General features: G+C 38.3%; 1 protein-coding gene across 1 annotated transcript; it reads right to left on the reverse strand.

The window, feature by feature from the left end:
* Nucleotides 1-9,203: 9,203 nt before the first annotated feature.
* LOC102801404 (monocarboxylate transporter 10-like) lies at nucleotides 9,204-23,664 on the reverse strand. The gene is made up of 4 exons (XM_085505203.1): nucleotides 23,241-23,664; nucleotides 11,998-12,578; nucleotides 11,497-11,866; nucleotides 9,204-9,466 (listed from the first exon to the last, which is right to left on the reverse strand). Exons 1-4 carry the CDS (start codon nucleotides 23,662-23,664, stop codon nucleotides 9,204-9,206), a joined length of 1,638 nt encoding a protein of 545 aa, XP_085361329.1.
* Nucleotides 23,665-23,974: the final 310 nt, after the last annotated feature.

Below are 23,974 nucleotides of genomic sequence, written 5' to 3' on the forward strand. Positions count from 1 at the left end.
GATATTTGCTTGTATACTTTAGAGTCATTACAGACACAATCAGGACGACTTGTAGTAGTTTAACTACTCTTCTAAAGCAGTTCAAATATATACTGATGACACATTTTCGAATTGGGAAAGTCATTATTTGAAGCATTCTATTGCCCAGCTACTTTAGCTACTTTAGTATTTAGAGGTGGAAAAAAGAGTAATTAGCCAAATAAGAGTTATTAGCAAAATGTTTACAATCTGGCTGAAGAATTAGATGGCACATGGCTCTCAATTATTTGGTTTCATTAGGAAATAGCATTTGCATAAAATGCTAACTGTTTTTACAAAATACAAAAATAAACTGTTGTACATGTAATGGCTCGCAGATAAACCGATTTGCTCTATAGAACGTATTGTGTTGCTGTATTCTACCTAATACCCATGTTATACGCTGTCATTTGCCTTGTCTACAAGTCAATAGATTACTAGTACACCGAATTCAATAATGCTTGCACACGATGTATTACCGTGTATTGTATACAGTTTGTCTTCTCCAAATAATTCAAACCATCGACGATAAAAGCAACACATTCATTACAATGCCATTATATGTTCGTTAAGATGATTAGTTCGGGTAGATTTCAGGTTTAGTAATGTACCACCTGTGTTACGTTTAGGTCTACTGAAATAAAGATTAAAATAAATTTACTTTAACTATTTTGTTTAAACATTGCACGTTCTGCTTGAAATTGCATGTTTAAAACGACACGCATGAATGCCGTTCTTATGACACATAGTTAGTATTACGAAAGTGACACAGTGCTCATGTCTAATCTCCAAAAGAGTGAGAGTGGTGAGGAGTCGTTATGCATGGTATACTAAACAACTACATTTTGGATATCAGTTAATAAGGGTAATAACACTTAAAAGTGTTTCCTTCCTAACAAGTATACAACTTGTATACACCTAGTTCCATTCTTCACTTAAAATATTGCTGTCAAAAATATCACACTTTTTCATCCTGCAAATTGTTAAAAGGGCTCATCACAATATTTTTTAGATGTAGCCACTGGCAGTAATAACATTTCTATTAGAACTCTCATGTCCCTGATACGTTTTCCTTACATTTTATTTATAAGAAACTGATGAAGTTGATTTTTATAATTATTAACACTTACAGGTTAGAGTTTACGATCAGAAATTTGACTACCTGAATTATTTAGCAAGAATGTTTCAATGGCATAGGCTCAACAACTTTTTATTAAAAATTCATCACGTTACACATGAATGGTTTTGTAGCTTGTTTCTACAAAGTAAACTACGTGCAAATTCACCATCAGAATAAAGAGGAACATAATCACACAAGTTAACGGGTTAGCGGTGATGTGCCCTTTTTATTGCGTAACACGTGATTAGCTCATGACAACATACATAGCATAATGTGATCAGCTAATAAGGTCATGGTCATGACACGTGATTATGTAACATCAACTCAATGAATAAAAGTACAAGAAACCATAGCAAAGTCAAAGATACATCATTCCTCCTCTCTAAATAATGACATAAGAACTTGAGGAAGAAACCTTTTCTCTAATATACAATCAATTCAATTCCATCAAATACTGTTGCTAAGAAGAAAGCATTCATAAGGGTGTTATGCAAATTAGAAAACACTTAAAATGTAAAATTGCAAACACTAACAATCATTCCATGACAAATCATGGCTCAAATCGAACTGGAGGTCGAATTATTCTGCCTGAACGTCTTATAACAGGTGCTCTGGTTTGGGGAATCTGGTCTAAATTAACCTTTGGAATAATTGAAGTAGGATGAGAAATAGATAGTTCATGACTATTTGGTAACTGCTCAGTTTTGGCAGGCAAAACAACACCATTTGGCATAATTTATTCACTACTCATAAAGCAGTGCTGATCAGGGTACGGTACTGAATGAGGTGCTCAACATGAACAAATCGTTTATTGTTTTCTGGTAGTCTTACTAAATATGTTAATGGACCCTTGATTTTTACAATTGTGCCAGGAATCCATTTTTCTTTCCCTTTCCTCATGTTTTTTACTCTCACAGGCTGATAGAGATCAAAAGAACGCATTTTTGGTTTGTTACCACAATGCTGTGCTTTGCTACAACTTTTCGCTGTAGGCTAGGTTTTACCAGTGACAGAAGATTTCTTGGAGCGCGTTTCAGAAATAATTCTGATGGAGTTTTCCCAGTTGTGGTATGAGGAGTATTCCTATAACAAAATAACGCATCTGTCAATTGGTGTGGCAGTGCACAATTTTTTTATTTTTTCATTATTGTTTTAAAATTTTGAACATATTTTTCAGTCAATCCATATGGATGGTATGGTAGACATAACGTGTGCTCCACACGTCTCAAGTATTGTTGAGAATTCTTCCAATATAAATTGTGGTCCGTTATCACTCCCAAGTTGGAGTGGTAAAGCATATCTTGCAAATAGAGATTGCAGTGCACTGATTGTTGCAGTTGAAGTGTTACTACTCATAGGAAATCATTCTAGCCATTTTGAATGACTGTCTACCACCAGTAGGAATAATTGACCTTTTATTTCAGCAAAATCAATATTAATTCTTTGCCAAGGTTCCGTAGCCCAAGGCAACAATATAAGCAGAACCTTTTCAGGAATATTATGATTTTCAATACATTCGTTATATGTTCTTACAAAATCTTCAATATCCTGGTCGATACCAGGCCACCACACGAACTACCGTGCCAGCGCTTTCATACGAGACATGCCTGGATGCGCTCGTGAAGTTCACCCAACATGTGTGTGCTCTGTGCGGCCGGAATAATAACTCTTCTGCCTCATAAAATACAATCATCTTCGAGAGTGAGTTCATCTCCCCTCACGAAATATGGTTTGATGGCCTCATTATCTGTATGGTTCGGCTATCCAGACAATGTACAATTTAAAACTTTTGACAATATTGTGTCTTTTCGCGTTTGTTCAGCGATTTGTTGGGCAGTGACAGACAACTCATAAACTGTCACTTGATGTACTCTCTCCTCATCTGGGTCTGCAGCAACTGTATACAATTGTAATCTACTAAGTCAATCAGCATTAGCATTTTGTTCTGATGAACTATAGACTATTTTGTATTGATAACGTGACAAAAGCAAAGCCTACCTCTGCATTCGCGCGGCAGCAGGAGAGGATATATTCTAGCTTGCGATCCAAAAATACGTGTCAACGGCTGATGGTCGGTAATAAGTGTGAAATCTTTACTGTAAAGATACAAGTCAAATTTCTTTACTCCCAACACACAATTGCTAAACCTTCTTTGTCGATGTATGCATAGTTTTTTCTCGGCCGCTGCCAATGTTCGCGATGCATAAGCAATAGGTTTTTCTGTTATCGTCCAATTTATGACTCAGAACGGCACCAAACCCATATGGGCTGGCATCTACACTTAATATTAGCGATTTTGAAGGATCGTAATATACTAATACATGGTCGCTAACCATCATGTTTTTGGCATATGGGAATGCTTCTTCACATTTTACATTCGAATCCCAGCCCATGGAGTGGTGTAACAGTGAATAGAGCGGATGTAATTTTGAACTAAGATTTTGCACAAATTTTCCATTGTAGTTCACTTATCCCAAGCATGATTTCAACTCCGATACATTTTCTGGTCTTGGTGCGATTTTAATGACTTCCACTTTGTTTTGAAGTGGTTTGATACCATCCACGGTGAGTATATATCCCAAATATTTGATTGATGGCTTCAAACTCACGATTGAGTCGTACATTAAACTTGTCTCAACGTTTAAAAACCTCAAAAAGCGTACGCATATGTTGGTCATGCGTGTCCGTCGCTATCAAAATATCATCGATGTAACAAAACACATTTTGTATTATAATACCGGATAAAATCTTGTCCATAGTTGCTTGAAGTATTACTGGAGCAGTTTTCACCCCAAAACACAGCTGATTTGTCGTCCGAAAACACGCCCATGATAAATCAAGAACAGAATACACTTTAGGTGCAATGCCATTCTGTGCAAGTTTAGCAAATAAATCTTGAAAATTAGTTAACTTGTAGCCACCATCCTCAATTAAATTATTGACGCGAATTGGTGATGAAAAGAGCGAACTAGTAGTGAAAAGGTTAACCCCTCAGCATAGGAGTAAGTTACTGATTTCGAATGAAATACACATCAATACCTTTCCAGAGTTACCATGTATGATTAGTTTCCCTGCTTGTACTACTCAGTTATCTGTAATTATACAATACAATACAATGTAATTATTTATGCATTGTTAGACGTGGGAAAGCAATTTCACGTATTAGATATGTAATAAAGTATACAATAGCTTCAAATCATTACTGATTGGCGTGTGCATCTTTTTAGAGAGTCTCCGTAACGAGAGTGGAGACAAGAGTGTACATGCGACCATCGTCACCGGCCAAGGACCATTTATTCGCCCGAAGACTCAACATTAACCTTTGTATGTCGCACGCCCTCGAACGATTATAAGATTCACTTCGAATTATTTGCATCACCCAATCATAACTCACGATAGAAAAAAAAGACCGGATCGGGCAAGTCGACAAGTTATCAGTTACGACTATTTTGTCCGTTTACTAAAACACGGTTTTCACAAATATTTAGATATTCAATCGTCTTCATTCACTTGCCCACAGAAAATGTTCAACGTTGGAATAAGAAATTTTGGAAACGTTTCAACGAATATATACCTTCTGTTCTTGACTCCCGGTGAATCATCGCAAAGCCTACACGCTACCATTATTTTAATCTCGGGTGATCTCCCCGACATTTACATTTATGATACAGCAACGCTAATTGGTGGCCCCTTGGCGCGCCCAATCAAATGACTCAATCTAACTGCAGTGAAACACAGCTTTTCCTACAACGATTACGCACGTATTCGTGGGCCGGTTATGAATGGCCGGGTTTAGCGAAACCGTGCGATTCAGACGATGACACGCGACAAGTCTTTAAATTCTGGTACTTACCTACCTATCTTTCGTTATCATGTGACTGCCTCTAGCTATACTGACTCTTGTCTGTGTTCCACTATTGCCCAGCATTCTACAAAAGAATATGAATATATGATTGACTAGCTTATCACCGAGTAGAGGTACAATCAAATGTTTCTAGTGTGTATGGGCATTGCAATATCAAACCAGAATCAGCGAAGACATAAACTACCAAAATTTAGGATCGTATTTCACTGACTTAAAGCAGAAGGGTCATCACTTGCGCACGCGCTGGAATTGAGTCCCAAGCGACGATAACAGCACACGCGAAAAACGCAAAGGCTCATGGGTAGACGTGTGTTTGTAAACAATGACACCCTATGACCATCTGACGCATGCGCAGGAGACGACTCCCTGCTTTAACCCAGCAGGTATAACTAATTCAGCCCATATGCAAGTCATTTAGAACACAAAACACGTTATCCTATTTTGAAAATTGTTTTTCGTAATTGCGCCAATTTGTATTGATGTATGCTGGATTTTACCAAAGGGCGGCAGTCGTCGCGCCACGCATGCGCGAGATATAAGGGTAGCAGATCAACGAGTACAAAATGAGACGTTACCAAGCTTTAATTAGGTATTTTGTGGGTGATTGAAGGATATCGAAGGAGTCACCAGCATGTCAAACCTCATACTTTCCATTAAAATAGCGCGTTGGGTTGTGGGGCAATCAATGTTTATCAACACAAATGACACACATTTCAGTCTCTGTCAAACGGTATTACAGCCTGAGGTAGTTGATGTTGATATGAAACGTCATAAAAAACATACCTAGAGATTACATGCCTATAAATGTGTCGTGTCACTTGGTTGTATACAAGAGATCTTTAAGGTTTTTTGTAAGGACACTTCCTGGGAACAATGGCACTCAAGGAATTGTCATAAAACATAGTTAGTACGACTAGTGAGCTGTTTGGTACGCGTACATTGTATGCTCGGTCAGAGCAGAATAGTTCCTCTCAGTCAAAATGGTCACTTTGGTGCCCTTTGTTTGACGGTTTCACAGTGGATTTTCGAGTTGTCTCAAACTACAACATTCAACGTTATACAATTTAAACACTGACCACTAAAATTGTAGAGTACTGCTCAGTCAGTTTGATGATGAACTGTTACACAATCATTGGGTACCAGACACTGCAATAAATACTTTTTGTTTTTGACATTGAGAAATTCTTTCATTTTTATGGAGAAAAATACAGTATTTTTACCGATTAAAATTATATATATTGAAGTTATTGCTCATACACGAGTTGTATGATTACATACACTATATTGCTTTAATTTATTCAGTTGTTTTCAGTCATAATTCAAGAGAAATGATATGCAAATATATATATTCTTGTGTAACCATGACAACTATTAATTGTGTGCATATAAAATACTTTTCGTTATGAATTATTCATAATATATTTTTCTGAATTTTCTTTTCAAAATCAGTTGCTTTCCGGATTTAGGGAAAACGAAAGAATTTTACTTTGCCAAATCAGAAAACGTTTTTGTAGTTTTTATGTTTTTTTCTGATGTTAAAAAATATCTCTTGGAGTACTAAGATGCTAAATGTAACAATGCCTCATTTGCATTATGTGACGTCACCAAAAACGAGTTATTGTCTTTGAACTAGACATTGCATGAGGAATGGAGCAATTGAATAGTATGTCTTTGAATTAGACGAGACCATCGGCTTCCCAACAGAATATAATTCGTTTAGTTTTTTCTTTATCGCAAGTGTCTTGGTATGAGCGGTGACAAACTTACATGCACTCGAAGACGACAGGACGAGTCTTAACTGTGCCTTGATCATGTGACTGTATCGTCGTCGTCACGGAAGTAAATAATAAATTATATAATATATAAATTATTATAAGTTTTTTGCAGAAATGTCTTTTTGTCTTATACTTTTATCATTATAATAATGTAAATACAGCGCTCGACAATCATGCAATATTTTGGCGACAAACGTAATTTTAAACTATTGTTCTTGGGCGAGGCCGCTAACTGAGTTTTAAACTTGGTGTGGTTAGTACCCAGTCTTGTGATTAGTTCTTGACAAATTCTGAATCGGCCACGCTTCAAACTGTACTCACCTGTGCCGTGTTTTCTGTATAACTGTTAATTATTCGTAAATAAAGTCAACTTGTGTAGTTATCTTGAACATGAACATCAACATATTTTCTGGCCTGTGAATACCTGTGACGTCCGAAGGACTGAACGTAACACCTCGGTGATACGCCGCTGATATTAGTATGTTGGGTTGGGTTGACTGAACCGCTATAATGAAATATGTTTTCCTTTACGTAAATCATTAGAACTATGGGTAATATTTGGCCCGATTCAGTTAACACTATTATCGATGGCTAATGAAACTCTGGGAGAGGAGATGTAGATGAAACACGTTAGGTCAGTGTTGTTTTGGTTTTTCGACGTGCAATATAAAATCAAATATAAATGCCACACTGTGCCTGGATAGTGTGACGGTTACAGCAAAAGTTTTGTATTTCCAATCTGCTGCGTGCTCTTTCTATCCGAATAACCTTTGTACGCTAAACCGCACACAAGCTGGAATATTACTAGTTATTAAAAGTTTGAGGCAAATACCAATAATTTTTTGGTAGCATTGACATGTTAACAACAAGGACGAAAACAATGCACAAGGCGTGCCATGACACTAATTAATTAAATTAAATTAAAGCGGGAGTGCCGTCATCTGAGCACGCGCGGGAATTGAGTCCCAGGCGATGATAACACACGCTAAGAGCGCAAAGGCTCATGGGTAGGCGCATTTTTGTAAACAATGACCACCTGACGCATGCGTAGGTGAAGACTCCCCCACTTTAATTTATGAAAGACTGCGTTCACATATTTTATCGAATAACTAAAACTGATTATATTATATTGTTTACAACTCGACACTTTTACTCAATGAATGTTCCTCTAGACAACGTTTGAAATTGTTTGCATTTTGACGAATAACTGAAATTAGTATAACTTGATCGATTAAGTCGCATCCCGTCTTTAGAAACGAAGGGCTGTTGTGACGTCAAAAACACACGAAAGATATATTCGTAGAAACAGAACTCTGCCTGGGAGATTGTTTTTTGAAAGCAGTCTAATCTACAGAAATGTGTTAGCGGATGTGATGGCGTTGTGGATGAAGCTTTCTCCATCTGTTGTCTCCCTCAGAACCTTAGTTTAGTGTATGTTCTTCGAAATGTTCGCACATACTGCATATATACATAGTCATTGCTTACATCATTACCATATGACAACCAGAATGGCGAACCTTGTCTAAATGACTAAATCCCGCAATTGCATAAACACACTGCAGAATTCCTGTATAACACGCATATTGCATATTATTCAAATATACTCCCACTCGAATATGTATGTTGATTTATGCAAACAACTTAGCATTACCACACTTCACATTGTAGTATAGCAATGAAGCTATACATCTTTGGATGTACTCGCTGGTTGTTGGCGGACGACCACAGAAACAATCAATAACGATGGTGTCAACAGAAACGGATGATCTATCACGTGCCAGTTCATATATTCATGAAAAAGCTGGTTATCAATATTTCTATTTCAATTATCCCAGTTTCTATTACATTTTTTCAAAAGCTACTAGTATATCACCACTCTTGCTATACAGTATTAGAATTGTGAAAATCACAAGACTGATATCGTGATCAAAGATAAGTCACACACATTAAAAGAATAAAGAGTCTTTATAATGTTTTGTCATGCATTTATTCACAACAACAACTTGATTGGTCGAAATTTACCAATTCGCGACAGCCGTATAACTTATTAGTTAAATCATGATCACTCGACACTTTAAGATTTGGACTACCATTAAATTCAAACGATGTTTGGTAATCGCTACTACCTACTAACGTATTAACTTATTTCATATATATTATAGATGTGACATATTTGAAGCACGTGTGGAGCTACAAATGACGCCGTGGGTTACATAATTCTCTCTGGAACGAGGCTTAGTCAATAGCTGCGATGACTGTGTCATGTAGGTTACTCTGATTGTCCACGTCATGTTTGCAGATAAAATGCCTCTACCTTGTTTTGCTTTTAGCAAAACTTGTGCTGAGTTCGAGACACCTCAATGTTGTTCCAATATGTCGATAGACGATTGATTTGAGCCACAACTTTTGCTCTGCCCATCGAACTTTAATCTGGTGAATTGATGCTTTCAAAGCTGGTTGCGAGAATACCTGCGTCATATCCAGACTCCGATTCCTCGTGGTAATTAGGGTTCTCAAATGACGTCACGCGTTCAGTTGGCAGCGTTAAGTTCATTGACGTTACACTGGCTAGTTTACCTGTTTTTTTAGCCCAAGGTACGAGGCACAAAATAAGAGCACCGGCTACAACACACGAGCCGAACATATAGAACACGGTGTTGTACGATGTTTCACTGTCAAATATACACCCTGAAAAAAATTAGATATTACAACTTATAAGTGCAGTCGGTATTAAATTCAGTCATTCATTTGACAGTACGTTTGTCACTGTCACTGTGAAACACACACGTACTATATCTTGTTCAGTTTGTTTTCTCTGAAGTTGAAGCTGTTCGCAGTTGTTTAACCACAGTCCCTCTATAGACGATGATATTTTGGCGGCACATCTCACACCCCCTCCTCTACCCACCGGGATTACATCACATAGAACATAGATTTATATCATATTTCTCAAAACATTATATTTTTGTGAAGGTCTACTACAGATCAAAACAGCACCATATTGCGTCACGGCACGTCACAGAAACGCTCCGTTGTTGGAGGGCGTATGTGTGATTAATTGAATTCAGTTCGCCATTTGCTCAGAGTGATGGGGCTATGAGTTTATTACGAGTGTCCTCGAGGGCGGAGCTATGTCACAGAACGTTCTATGTTGCTAAGGCGCGCGCCAGTTGCACCATTTATTTCTAAGGTCACTGCGCGAGCTTCTGTGGAACGCCGGCCAAAGGCCGGTAAAAAGGGCTAAAGTCGAGGAAATAGCACAAACTCAACTTTGAAGTAACCCTGAGCAACCGCATGTATATATTCTGCACATATAGGGGAAATCTTGTTACACTGTTCCGTAGAGTCTCAACAACCATTTCAAAGCACCGTTTTCTGGAAGTTTTCGGCCTTTGTTTACACCGTGATGGTTGCCACGTGTTGAAAATCCCCGGATGTCCGCCCCCGAAGATACCCTCAAAAAATTCACAAGACAGTATCGACAAACTTGCCTCGAAGATCGATGCGACTGCGTACTATCTGAATGCACACTTTACTGTATCCAGGTAATAACCCTGTTATTTGAGATATTCGGCTACTCATTTTATGTGTGCGCGTAACGCCGCGTCCTGTCGTGGACTCATACCGACGTATGCAATGCGTGTAAAATGCGATGTCTGTTTCTATGAAATTTGAACACGCGCTATTCGTAGTACTCCTTTCACTGAATGTAATTTGCTTCGATACACAATCTGGATGTGTCCGTCTTCTAGTCTCGAAATTTGACCTTAACTTGAATTTAACATCAGTCATCTTATCCAAATGAAAACGCTGGGCCATGGTTACATTATACGTATTGTAATTGGAATGCCAGTATCTACCGATACAGTTCGAAATCGTCATTTTAAATTTAAAATCAGCTGTTTGCCATTATGGACAATAAACCGCACGATCTACACATAAGAGTGTTTTAACGCATAGCCGAACGATTTGTCATCCGAACGTCTACGTCAACGTGAACGCGGATTCTGCGCGTACATGTAAACGTATAGCGTAAAGTCGAACCGCTATATTGCTTTAAACTTCGTTTTCAAGAAAAATAAGGTTCAACATTAGCATAAATTGTAGGACAAAATATATCATTTGAGATAGTTAAAGCGCGGTGGTCGTCGTGCAGCGCGTGTTCGAATTTCATGTAAATAAACAATGTATTTTACACGCGTTGTATACGTCACTATGAGTTCCATATTGAACAGGACGCGGCGCGACGACTGCCTTCCTTTAAGATACTGATTTGTTTGCCAAGAGAAACAATGATAAAATGCCTTGATACGGCCAAAACATACAATTTTTACTCTATTATTTTTACTTAACACCACCATCTACAATTCAATCCAGGGAAGAAATTGTCGTCGCGATATCGATGTTACATCGTTTTTTGAAGAGACGAATAATGATAGAGGGCGCTGTAAATTATTATCGTGGATCACATCTTGGCCGTTAAACCACGGTTACTAAAAGTAAATCATGATTAAATGGACACGAACACTTTCCTCTGAATTTAATTGTTTGTGTATAGATATTACTGATTTTGATACACAAATACACTGATATAAGGTCGACCATTTTGTTTAATTTGGACACCAGAAGCATTATTGCAACAATTTTTGTGCGGAGTTCTTCAGTTTCCTCCTAAGGCAGATGTTAAAATCAGTCTGAGTTAATGAAACAATAATTACCTGCGATTGGTGGACCCAGCATGAATGCAACTGATGTGGTTACCAACATGCTCCCCCATGCTTTTGTCATCTTGTTCACACCCACCAAATCTTGCGTTAAAATAGGCAACAGTGAAATAAACAGACCGTCTGCCAAACCATATAAAACAACCAAGGCAACGAGCCAACCGTATCTGGTCGCCAGGGGGAACAACATCATTACCACGCCGCTGGTCAGCATACAAATCTGGTTAGAATAGATACGATTCACTTTGACAACGTCACAGAGCTTGCCGAATATGATTCTAGCGATAGTGGTGGCCAGGCCGAGGTAGCACATCAGCCAAGCGCCACTACCAGCCGAAAATCCGCACATTTCGGCATACTTGACCTAAATCAGGAGAAAACGAAACAGGGCATAGTTAATATCTCCATAACCAATACCGCGATGATAAATAACAATATACGTGTAATTGCGAAATTAATTTAAAAAAAGGAAAACGAAAATGTGTTTTCACTTACTAAATGGACGTATGGTACGTAGTATCCGAGAAATACTAATGATATAGTCGTAGTCCAGATCCAGAACACACGATCTTTCCAGATTGCGGTATCAGATATGAATTTTTTCAGTGGCGAATTTTGAATGCTTTCTGACGGCAACAACAGCCGTTGACATTCCTTAACTGAACGATAAGAGAAGGACGCCACCAACGCCAGTAACATCATAGTGGCTTCGATTCTGAACGCGTTGCGCCATCCTACGTGAGTAACCAGAAACTGTGTAAGGGGCGTCATCATCAACGTGCCGACACTGACTCCTGCCAGTGAGATCCCTGTTGCTAGGCAACGGTGTTTGAGAAAGTATTGCCCGCTGGAAATTATCGCCACAGTGTACGGGAAACTGGAACCTATCCCGAATAGTATACTATGAGTAAAGAAGAGTACTGCGAGACCATTGGCGAACGAGGATGAGGCTAATCCGATGACGCAGACGACACATCCCGCTACTGATACTGCGCGATGACCGTAACGAGCACATGCCAGGGATGCTATTGGACTGAACAATAACATGAATCCACATGAAAGGGAACCGACGAATGCTGTAAATAAAAATCAAAGAAATGGAATTTAATAGCTATGAAATGAAGTTATGTGTACTGAGTTCAAGCACGCAATGTTGATTCCTTATTTTATGAATGTTTTAATATGAACCATTGAATATTTCACTTCCGGGTTCCATGACGTCACTGTATATAGTGAATAATTAATACCAATACGTTTTAGTACAGAACATTCTTGGTGATTTCGCATCGGACCAAGATTTAAGAAAAAAAGGATATCTAACACCGTAATATAAAATACAGTGTGCTGTAATGTTGCGGTATTGCACTGGGTATTTTCATCCTACCATATTAGGAAATGCGAATTCCAAATATGGAGCGATTGCATGTGTGAGCGTCCTTTAATAATAAACATGGCAGCCCCCGGGGGCTGATCGGACTCAACACAAAAAAGTTTCCTGAATCTGTTCTAAACTTCTTGGATTTCAGCATTCTCATAATGTATCCTTGGAAAGAAAAGATGTATAATAATATGGTTATTACGAGGATACCATAAGGTATGCACTCGGACAGTACGTAGTTCGGTACTTCCGCTGTACTGTCTTCGTGCATACTTTTCAGTTACCTCGTAATAACCTCAAAATCATTAAAAACACACAAAATCGCCACAGTTGGGCCAAGCTAGTGTGCGCTTTCCGGAAACCCAAATAAAAAGTGATAGTATTATTTTACTCCGTACGTATACCCCTGCGCTACCGTACAGTTTGCCAAGCGTTCAAGCAACAGAATCTCGGTAATGTGACAGGTCTATATATGATTCGTTCGATTCTGAATTCACAATCTTACCTCGGGTTGAACACTAACGTAAGAACCCACCCACACCAACCTGAGAATACCTCAAACGCTTTTGTGACGTCAAAATGACATATAGCTGAAGTCAATGTCGTTCAAGTCGATCACAGTGGTTGTGTATTCGTTCTCCATCTAGAAAGACTACCGATGAAAACGGTATCGACAATTAGAATGGCCTTCTGTCACTAGCACCGTCACTAGAGGGCGCACTTTAGAGAAAAGGCGTATTGCATGCATTACGGCAATTTGACAAAATAACCGCAAAATTTTGGATTTAACGCTATAAAATATCACAAATTCATTATTCTATAAAAAAAAAAAAAAAAAATAAGTGCAGCTACCACATTTAACTAAGCAATATATCAAAAATGTATAACTTGCTTTCAAAATTTCTAGTTACTAGTTAAGGCCCGGTCACACCGCCCGAACTTTGTTGGGGCGGTGAAAAAAATTCATCACCGCTCGTTACCGTTCACCACCACCGTTTACGCTCGGCCACCGCTGATGGTCCCTCCTACCGCTCCGAAAGTTTTGAGCTGCACAAAATATTGCGAGCGGTGAGAAGCGGGCAATTTTCCGCTCCGGCATAGTTCACCCCCTGCTCTAACAACGCCCAGTCAAGTTTGGCACCGCTAGACGAAAGTTCGTGGACGCTTCGGTTCGCTTGCCCAACGCAGAAATCTTAAACGCTGGACCACCACTGCTTCGCAAGCTTTTCCCGGGTGCTATCCTCGGGGCGGACATCCGGGCATTTTCACCGCTTGGCAACCCTGGCGGTGAAAACAAAGGTCAAAAACTCTCAGAAAATGGTACTTTGGGATGGTTGTTGAGACTCCATTGAACAGTGTAACAAGATTAGCCCTACGTGTGTAACATATATAAATTTGGTTGTTCAGGATTACTTCAAAGTTGAGTTTGTGTTGTTTTCTCGAATTTTCACCGGCCGACCGGCGTTCCGCAGCAGCGCGCACAGAGCCCATAGAAATGCATGTACAGAGGTGCGCGTCTTAGCAACGTGGAACGTCTTGTGACGTAGCTCCGCCCCCGAGGATACCGCTAAAGCAACTAATCTAAAAGCCCGCGCTGCGGTAGATTTTACAGATTGGGGATTGTCCCAGGGTCAACTTCGCGATGTTGTTCCTGGGTCAACTTCGACAACCACCAATCAGCGTATGCCTCACATTTATTAAGCATTTACCTTGATACGTCATTGTTTTCTGCGCTCTTCTCACCAGCAGACGCCGCCACAACGCAGTCACCATTATTCACTCCGCTAGCCTGCCTGCCTGTTTCTTCGCCATCTTGTTATTTAACGAAGGTTAGTAATTATATGTTCAATAGTTGTGGCACCATTTTTACGTGTAGCATTACTCGTTAATTACCACCCCCATCGCTACGATCCATAGGATTTTCACGTTCCCCCGGCCGAAGGGAATTAGGTGGCGAATATGAATATACTACATCCTTATGAAACCCCTCTCGGTTGCCGCCCGACTTTTTTCTTGTTCGACGATACTGACCGGCGACTGACAACATAAACAAGTGAAAGACGGATCCAAATATAAATGAAAACGTAAAAATCAGCTGTCAGTCATAACGACCACATGTTCGTTGGTTAATGTCATACAGTGAAGTCGAGAACACATTGTTTATTTACATATGCCATAACTGAATATGTTCTTTCTTTGCAGTGACCATTGGTATTTAATAATTCTCCAAAACATTGGAAACAAGTAAGTTTCGGTTTGTTCACTATGCATTACCAGTATATTTGATATATTGAGTAGTCATAGGTGTAATAGTGTGCAGTTACAACCAAATTGCTCATGGCTTGTACGACCCTCAAGGTGGGGGAGGTCTCCGGTTACATAGTATATCTTATGTATTATCTCTATAATATAATAACTTTCATTTGGTTTTAATCTGCAGGTTCTGCATATTGATATTTGATTCACTTCATCATGCTTCTTATGAGAAGGAGGTGTCTGCCCTTAAAGTGTAAGTATTTGATTTACTCATTTCAACACATGTGTACTGTTTGTATAAATGTATAGTTTGACATATTTTTAGCTCCGTTGTTGACAAAGTTGACACAGCGGAGCTGTTAATATTACTGATTGTCCGTCGTCATCATCAACTTTACATTTTCAACTTCTTCAAAAAAAAAACTAGTCAGACAAAACTAAATTTTATATACAAGTACCTTGGGTGGTTCTCTCTCAGATTTATTCATTTTGTGTCCAAATCTCAAAATCTCTAGTTTTGGTGAATATTTTTGTCATTTATGGTCAAAACTGATTTGTTTCACTTCTTCTTCAAGTCAGAATGCATTTAAGTTTGACATGCAAGTGTCTTACGTGGTTCTCTCTCAAATTTGTTCATTTTGTGTAAAATGTCAAGTTCTATATTTCTGGTAAAATATTTGATGTTTTGACTATATTTCAAATGTGTCGTAATGGTACATTTCATTATTACAGCATAGCTATTTCAGCCAATAACCTGCTTACCTTTTCTAGCTTAGACATTTAGACTTGCAGTTGGGGGGTTGAAGTGGTGCTAGTGCCATGGTTCATTCGGCAAGCATGTCACTCCTTTCATGCCTCTTTCTCCCCTGCAGTGATGTTCACTATATGTATGTGTTCAGTTCATGGTCCTGCATGATTTCATATGAATTCATTATTTAGGGAACTGTCCTCTTCAATGACTTGTGTATCACATAAATTTGACAAGCTTACATATTATTTCCTATAGCTATCTGGAGAAAGAATGGCAAAACAAATGTTGTTATTTTAAATCCTTCAATGATTTTGAAGTAGTGATTGGGAAATGTCCAAGGCAGATGGATGGTACCAGCTGTGGAATTCATTTGATTTACAATGCCATGCAGTTTTTAAGGGTACGGTATATCCATAGTTTTGTCACAATACTGTAAAATGTTGTATGGTTTTCAACTTACCGGTACTGAGTGCAATTTGAACCCTGGTCAGCATTACAATTTATATTTTTAGTGATTTTGAATGCATACTCACTCAGATGTAAAACACAGGCCACTTTTTCACTTCCAAGAGCTGTTAGTGGATGTAGGAAATTGATTATGTATTGATTCAAATGCACAGTGAAATTATTTGCATTGAGAATTTCGCATAACACTGTTCAATCAGTGATTTGACACTGTGATCTTTGATATAAGAGAGCTCATATGGCCTTTGATTTCAAGGTCAACTTAACATTTTTTGGGGCACCAATCCCCCCTATTTTCAAGGGGTTAGGATCAACTTCAGAATGTATACATTAGACCCAACTACTTTCTTTGTATCACGTCTTCCACAGTGATAAGTGAGCTGCGAGATGGCAATATTCTTACTCCTATTGATCCTGTGGGCGCATCAATGAAAAGTATCGTAATGAGACAGTGAGAAAGTTCAGTGTAGCTGCGTTATGAATGTGATTGCCTTGCCTCAACTTCAGCCTACCATTACTTGTAACCTTGTTGTGATATTATGTATCACACAAGCATATCCATGTTTATGAATAACAGTGACTTAATACTTTGTTCCTTTAACAGCATCCAAGCCATATTCTTCATTATAACAACGAAGCAATTCAACAGAAAAGAAGAGCTATTCTCAAATTTCTAAAGGATGAAATTGCAACCTTTGGTATGCATTACAATTTGCATTTAATTATTTCCGATTGGAATTTTAAATAAACATGGTGTATGTGATACTTAGTCCCTGTCTCTTATGATTGATGACAGGCATATTTTGCCCATCCTTAACTGTTTAACATTTAACATTTGCGTGTTTTTTTAATTTCAGTTTGATGAATAGTGAATAAGTGGTTAAGTATAAATTTGTTTTCTCTAGACGTGGTAGCTCAAACTCTCCAAGTACAGCTTCATAGCTTTCTTTCCTATAGATATTATTCTTTAAACTATGCACACATACTTGCGTCGCTTTGATTTCTCCAAGCATAGCTTCATAGCTTTGCTTCTCTAACTCTTCAAGCATAGCTTCATAGTCGAATATTTCTTATGTCTTGTGGTGTAACGAAATAGGTTCTGTCATTCAAATCACTATGACCTTTCTTCTGTGCATAAGTATGTGCCAATAGAAGAATTACATCTGGCTTAACACCTATTTCTACCCACTCTTCTATCTGCTTTATGAGTTCTTTATTTATTTTGGAGAAGTATTTGTCGGAGACTTCAGTTGGTTCATGTCCATTGTGGGTATCTTTGACACGCTCTATTATAGCTACATATTGTCCTTTAATTTCTATTTTGAATGACACATATGCACTACAACCAACAACTTGTTTACTTCGTTCTCGCTTTCTACCACTACGAACACAGGAGAAATGACTGTAAGAGCTTGAGGAAGTGTCAGACCAAGTCCTGAACTGGCCAGTAAGAACATTCATTTTGAGGTATTCAAGTCTTCTTTTAATGAATTCATCAGCATCTTGCTTCTTTTTAATCACATGTACTTTCAGCAAAGTGTCTTTCACTGTCCTCTCATTCTTCAAAATTGAATTACAAATGACAGCTTCCATAATATAAAACGATTACAAAGAAATTTTGTTTAAATCTGTGAAAAAATTTATAAAATGACATAAATTATAATGAATATATTTGGCAAACCAGCGAATAAACAGATGGTATTCATATTACCAAATTGTTCAAAGATTACTTCAAATTAATGTCAAGATATTATCCATAGGAGAACACTGCATGATAAAGTTGTCCCAGGAACAACATTGCATTATTTAGTATAATAAAAGATTGATGTTGTCCCAGGAACAACATGTATTAAACATTTGTCCCAGGAACAACAATGCATCAGTTAGTATAGTATGAAGACTGAAGTTGTCCAAGAAACAATGTGTATTGTAAAGTTGTCCCAGGAACAACAATGCATTAGTTAGTACAGTACAAAGATTGATGTTGTCCCAGGAACAACATATATTAAAAAATTGTCCCAGGAACAACAATGCATTAGTTAGTATAGTACTAAGACTGATGTTGTCCCAGGAACAACATGTGTTATAAAGCTGTCCAAGGAACAACATGTATTATAAAATTGTCCCAGAAACTGTTGTTCCTGGTTCTTACTGTTGTGTACTGTACATTAGTTAGTACAGTACAAAGACTGATGTTGTCCTAGGAACAACATGTAATAAAAAGTTGTCCCAGGAACAACAATGCATTAGTTAGTATAGTACTAAGACTGATGTTGTCCCAGGAACAACAATGCATTAGTTAGTATAGTACTAAGACTGATGTTGTCCCAGGAACAACATGTGTTATAAAGTTGTCCCAGGAACAACATGTATTAAAAAATTGTCCCAGGAACAACAATGCATTAGTTAGTATGGTACTAAGACTGATGTTGTCCCAGGAACAACATGTGTTATAATAAAGCTGTCCCAGGAACAACATTGCATTAGTTAGTATTATCACATCTCACACTTGTAACACATACTGTGATTGGTTACATCGTGGTCATGTGACATTGAAGCAAACTGGATATTACATGGTATATTGCCAGTTATGTGTATATTGCATGGATGCTGTCACAATGAAATCAACAGCGCGTACCTGGCGCGTGTTTTTTCCCACGCTTATTGCAACAAATTATTCCAAGCGAGGCGCGCGTAAATTCATAGTTTCTGTTGACAATTATGCAAATAACCGAATAAACGACAAGGTAGATACTACGTCAAATCAAATTAATCATGTAATGCATGCGTGACTCGAACCGGCGCTCGCATACGGCACATAATCGCCTAGATTCACATCACTACACGTCTTCGCCTTGGTCACAGAGCATGATGATATTCTTTTCTGTCCTGGTTTATGGCCACGTATAGTAGTGGCAAGTTGTCATTTTCACTTGCTCTCACAATGATATCAACAGCACGTACATGGCGCGCGTATTTTCCCACGCTTATTGCAACAAATTATTCCAAGAGAGGCGCGCGTAAATTCATAGTCTCTGTTGACAATTATGCAAATAACCGAATAAACAATAAGGTAGATACTACTGTACGTCAAATCAATTTAATCACGTAATGCATGGTGACTCGAACCGGCGCTCGCATACGGCACATAATCGCCTAGATTCACATCACTACACGTCTTCGCCTTGGCCACCGGGCATTCCCCCCAAAAATTAAGCTTAATAAGAAAAATTTATTACGTGCAGAGAGCAGGAAACATCTACGCGATCCGAATCACACAGCGTAGCCAAATATGAATGGTGTGCATGTACTATGACAATGTCCCAGGAACAAAAATGAATTAAAGTTGTCCCAGGAACAACAATGCATTAGTTAGTTTAATATAAAGTATGATGTTGACCCATGATTATTGATATAAATCAAGATGTTTAATCCCTGAGACAACAAAATTTTCAGAATATGTCAATGAATGGAATAACGTTAACCAACGAACATGTGGTCGTTATGACTGACAGCTGATTTTTACGTTTTCATTTATATTTGGATCCGTCTTTCACTTGTTTATGTTGTCAGTCGCCGGTCAGTATCGTCGAACAAGAAAAAAGTCGGGCGGCAACCGAGAGGGGTTTCATAAGGATGTAGTATATTCATATTCGCCACCTAATTCCCTTCGGCCGGGGGAACGTGAAAATCCTATGGATCGTAGCGATGGGGGTGGTAATTAACGAGTAATGCTACACGTAAACATGGTGCCACAACTATTGAACATATAATTACTAACCTTCGTTAAATAACAAGATGGCGAAGAAACAGGCAGGCAGGCAAGCGGAGTGAATAATGGTGACTGCGTTGTGGCGGCGTCTGCTGGTGAGAGGAGCGCAGAAAACAATGACGTATCAAGGGAAATGCTTAATAAATGTAAGGCATACGCTGATTGGTGGTTGTCGAAGTTGATCCAGGAACAACATCGCGAAGTTGACCCTGGGACAATCCTCAATCTGTAAAATCTACCGCAGCAAAAGGCCGCTGAACCAACGCATGCGCGGAACGCCGCTCTATCAACGCTCGCGTCACTGCTAAACCAACGCTCCCTACCGTTAAACCAACGCTAAAGCAACGCCCGCTTCAGCGGTGCACCTAACGCCCATGTTTCGATTGTTTCCCCGTTTTGTGCGCGGTGACGAGCGTTGTCTAATTCCGCCCCTCTCCCTACCATTGAAGGAACGCTCCAAACAGTAAGGATATTGCACATTTGTTCAATTCTTACTTTGTTAACATTTGGCCCAAAGCTTGCTTCGGAGATTACCTGTAACACCAATTTTAATGACTGACTACCTTGGCAACAGACAATCAGAGTCATTTTTCTTTCGCCCTGTCTGTGCACACGATGTCTTAAATGAAATTGACAAATTTGACATTCGTAAATCCGTTGGTTATGACGGTATTCACCCAAAACTTGTGAAAGTGGCTGCTGAATATATTGCCGAACCAATCGCCTATATTATAAATTGTTCCTTGTCGAAAGGTGTATTCCCTGACAAACTGAAAAAAGCACGGGTGACTCCCATTTTCAAGAAAGGGTGTGCTTATGAAGTTGGAAACTACAGGCCGATTTCCGTTTTACCTGTCTTCAGCAAACTATTCGAATCATTCGCCAATAAACAGTTGTGTGCCTTTATGGACAAATTTAAAATTCTTTCAGAAAATCAGTACGGGTTCCGAAAGCAATATAGCACTAAACTCGCCTTAGCTGATCTCACAGCTGAAATCTCAAAAAGAATAGATGAAGGTTTTGTCACACTTGGTACTTTTATAGATTTGAGAAAAGCTTTCGATACCATTGATCACAGTATTTTGCTAGCTAAACTACAACAATATGGGATTAGAGGGTCAACTTTGAACTGGTTTAAAACTTTTTTGGACGGTCGGCAACAATATGTCAGTACTAAAAACAATGATTCTGACTGTGAAACTATTTCCACAGGGGTACCACAAGGGTCAATCCTAGGCCCTCTTCTTTTTTTAGTTTATATTAATGACATTTCTCGATCATCCCCCCTTTTTTCATTCAGACTATTTGCTGATGACACCAGTCTATTTTATTCCGTAAAAGACCGTTCTGTAAACCTTCACACACTTAATATTGAATTAAATAAAGTTGCTACCTGGTGTAAATCAAATAAATTAACTATAAACATTGACAAAACAAATTTCATGATTTTTCAGACAGCTCAAAGAAAAACAACTATTGAGGGCGTATTATCAATTGATGATTTGTCATTAAGAATGGTGTCGTCAGCTGTTTATTTAGGTGTCACGCTTGACTCAACACTTTGTTGGAGACCCCATATCGATAACATTGTTAAAAAAATCAGTAAAACAATTGGGATAATCTCATACTTGAGGCATTATTTACCAAAATCCATTATGATATTACTTTACAACTCGTTGATTCTCCCACACATTGCTTATTGTATAGAAATATGGGGACACACTTTTAGCACATATATTGATCCAATTTTTAAATTACAAAAAAAGTTTGTCAGATTAATTTCTTTCTCTCATTTTCGAGCAAGTACCACACCACTTTTCCTGCAACTTGGCATTCTTGATGTGTATAAATTATGTAAGTACAATACATGTTTATTTGCATACGATTTGAAAAATGGCCGCCATGCACACTCTCTGGATCATTACGCCTTATCAATATCACATCCATACCATACACGATCAGTAACCTCTGAGAAACTTGCCACACCACAAATTAATTTAAGTTCAACTAAGAAAAGTCTGACATTTTCTCTTGTAAAACATTGGAATGAGCTCCCAACTTCGTTAAAAATATTAACTTTACGAAACTCGTTCAAAACGGCATTAAAAAAATATCTTTTAACTAATGTATAAATACATGCATTATTGTAGTATATGTATTAGTATTGTCTATTTTTGTTTTCTTCATTATTATTGATTATGAGAGTTTGTAGTCTCTTTACTTACTTAATTATGTATTTATTTATTTATTTTTAACTTAACAATATATTTTTTTTTGTGTATCACTATTCACAACAACGTATATTTTAACAGTTGAGTATGGTTTTGGGGCCAGGGACTAGATTAGTTCTGCTAGAACTACCTCTCTGGTCCCCACCAGGAATAATATATATATTATTATTATTCATTCAGATAAAGTTCCCTGTACAATTGTCTCTTTTTTCTGGTGGAATAAATCTATTCTATTCTATTCTATTCTAAGTTCGGGCGGTGTGACCGGGCCTTAAGGTAGAAACCTAGTCATAATTTTTGACAAAATTGGTCATAAATCGCATGACAATGTTCATTAGTTTATTATGTACAATCATGAAGCTAATGTCTCATGGTACAATGAAATAGCATTATTTTGTGTGTTACAGTTATGCTTTTTGAGAAACGTGTCCTAATATTTCTTGAACATTGCTATTTTTTGAACATTTACATAGAACACAATGTTAAAGAAAAACTGCATTTTTTGACACTTTTTAAAACCCAGATTTTTTAAATAATTCAGAACAACAAAAAGTACAGCACCATTAACAATATATGATTTTTTCAGCCTATGTCACCAGGCTAGATTTTGAGATATTGCATAATATCTCTGCCACAGAAACCTGTGGTAAAAGAGTTATAATAGTGTCAAAATGGCGACTTTCCACTAAAATGCAACCATCAATTTCTCGAAAAAAGGCTGGTGACCCCCAATTTTTTTCAGGTCAATATCCTTATATTGCCTTGGAGTACAATTTATTACAAAATGAATAATTCTGGGTTTTTTACTTTATGAGTAGGCTTCTACCTTAAAGGTATTTTGAAGGGTATAAGGGTACATAAAGGTATTTTGAAGCCATGTCTTACCTGTCTCAGCACTGCTACCACCGAAATGATCCAAGAACGACACAAAGTACACACCGAAAGCGTTGTGTAAACCGACAATAAGAATGTTACAGAGAAACGAAGAGAAGCACGCCACCCACGACCGTTTCGTGTCAAATATACTAACGGTGTTCTCGACGATCGTAGTTTGACTCACAACTCCGCAGCTTATCGATGAAAGTGGATTATCTTCGTCTGTAGTGACTGGAATTTCTTCAAAATAAATCGCATCGCCTGTATTGGCGGCTTTCGTTGGGGCATTGTCGTCAACTACGACGACATCCGTGGGCGAACCACCCGATGTCGTTGGCTCTGATTCGCCTTCTCTTCGAGGTCCATCTTGCCTGAAAATCACTTCCAGTTTTCTGTCTATTTTCTCTATTGTGACTTGGTCAGGGGAAGTCATTATATCGGTAACGTTAACAAAATGATTCTGTTTTCTTGCAGTAAGTCAGTGAGCGTTCTAAAAGAATATTTCATAACTTCATAAGTTCCGCGCGCCTCCGCGTGACAGTGAAATTGGAACATCTTAGAAGTCGCGCTTAAAGCTCTGTGGTTATGGAAAATTCGATACCACTTTATTCAGAGGGGGGGATTGGAACGAGAGGGCGCCATCCGATCTGAATGGAACGTTTCGACGTCAGTCGTTCGTAGCCCATCGTCAAAGCAACAACGTCCTATTTACAAACAGATGAAATAATTTCAGCAATTCCTTT

This window comes from Saccoglossus kowalevskii, chromosome 11 (assembly GCF_978046115.1).
Source record: "Saccoglossus kowalevskii chromosome 11, keSacKowa6.1, whole genome shotgun sequence".
Lineage (NCBI taxonomy): Eukaryota > Metazoa > Hemichordata > Enteropneusta > Harrimaniidae > Saccoglossus > Saccoglossus kowalevskii.

What these genes read in the sequence shown, in the direction of transcription:
- LOC102801404 (XM_085505203.1), bottom strand. Translation starts at nt 23,664, where the DNA reads ATGACTTCCCCTGACCAAGTCACAATAGAGAAAATAGACAGAAAACTG. An exon ending in ACGTACCATACGTCCATTTA is followed by an intron (nt 11,867 to 11,997) that starts GTAAGTGAAAAC and finishes CTCCTGATTTAG; the next exon opens with GTCAAGTATGCCGAAATGTG. An exon ending in GCTGGGTCCACCAATCGCAG is followed by an intron (nt 9,467 to 11,496) that starts GTAATTATTGTT and finishes AATTTTTTTCAG; the next exon opens with GGTGTATATTTGACAGTGAA.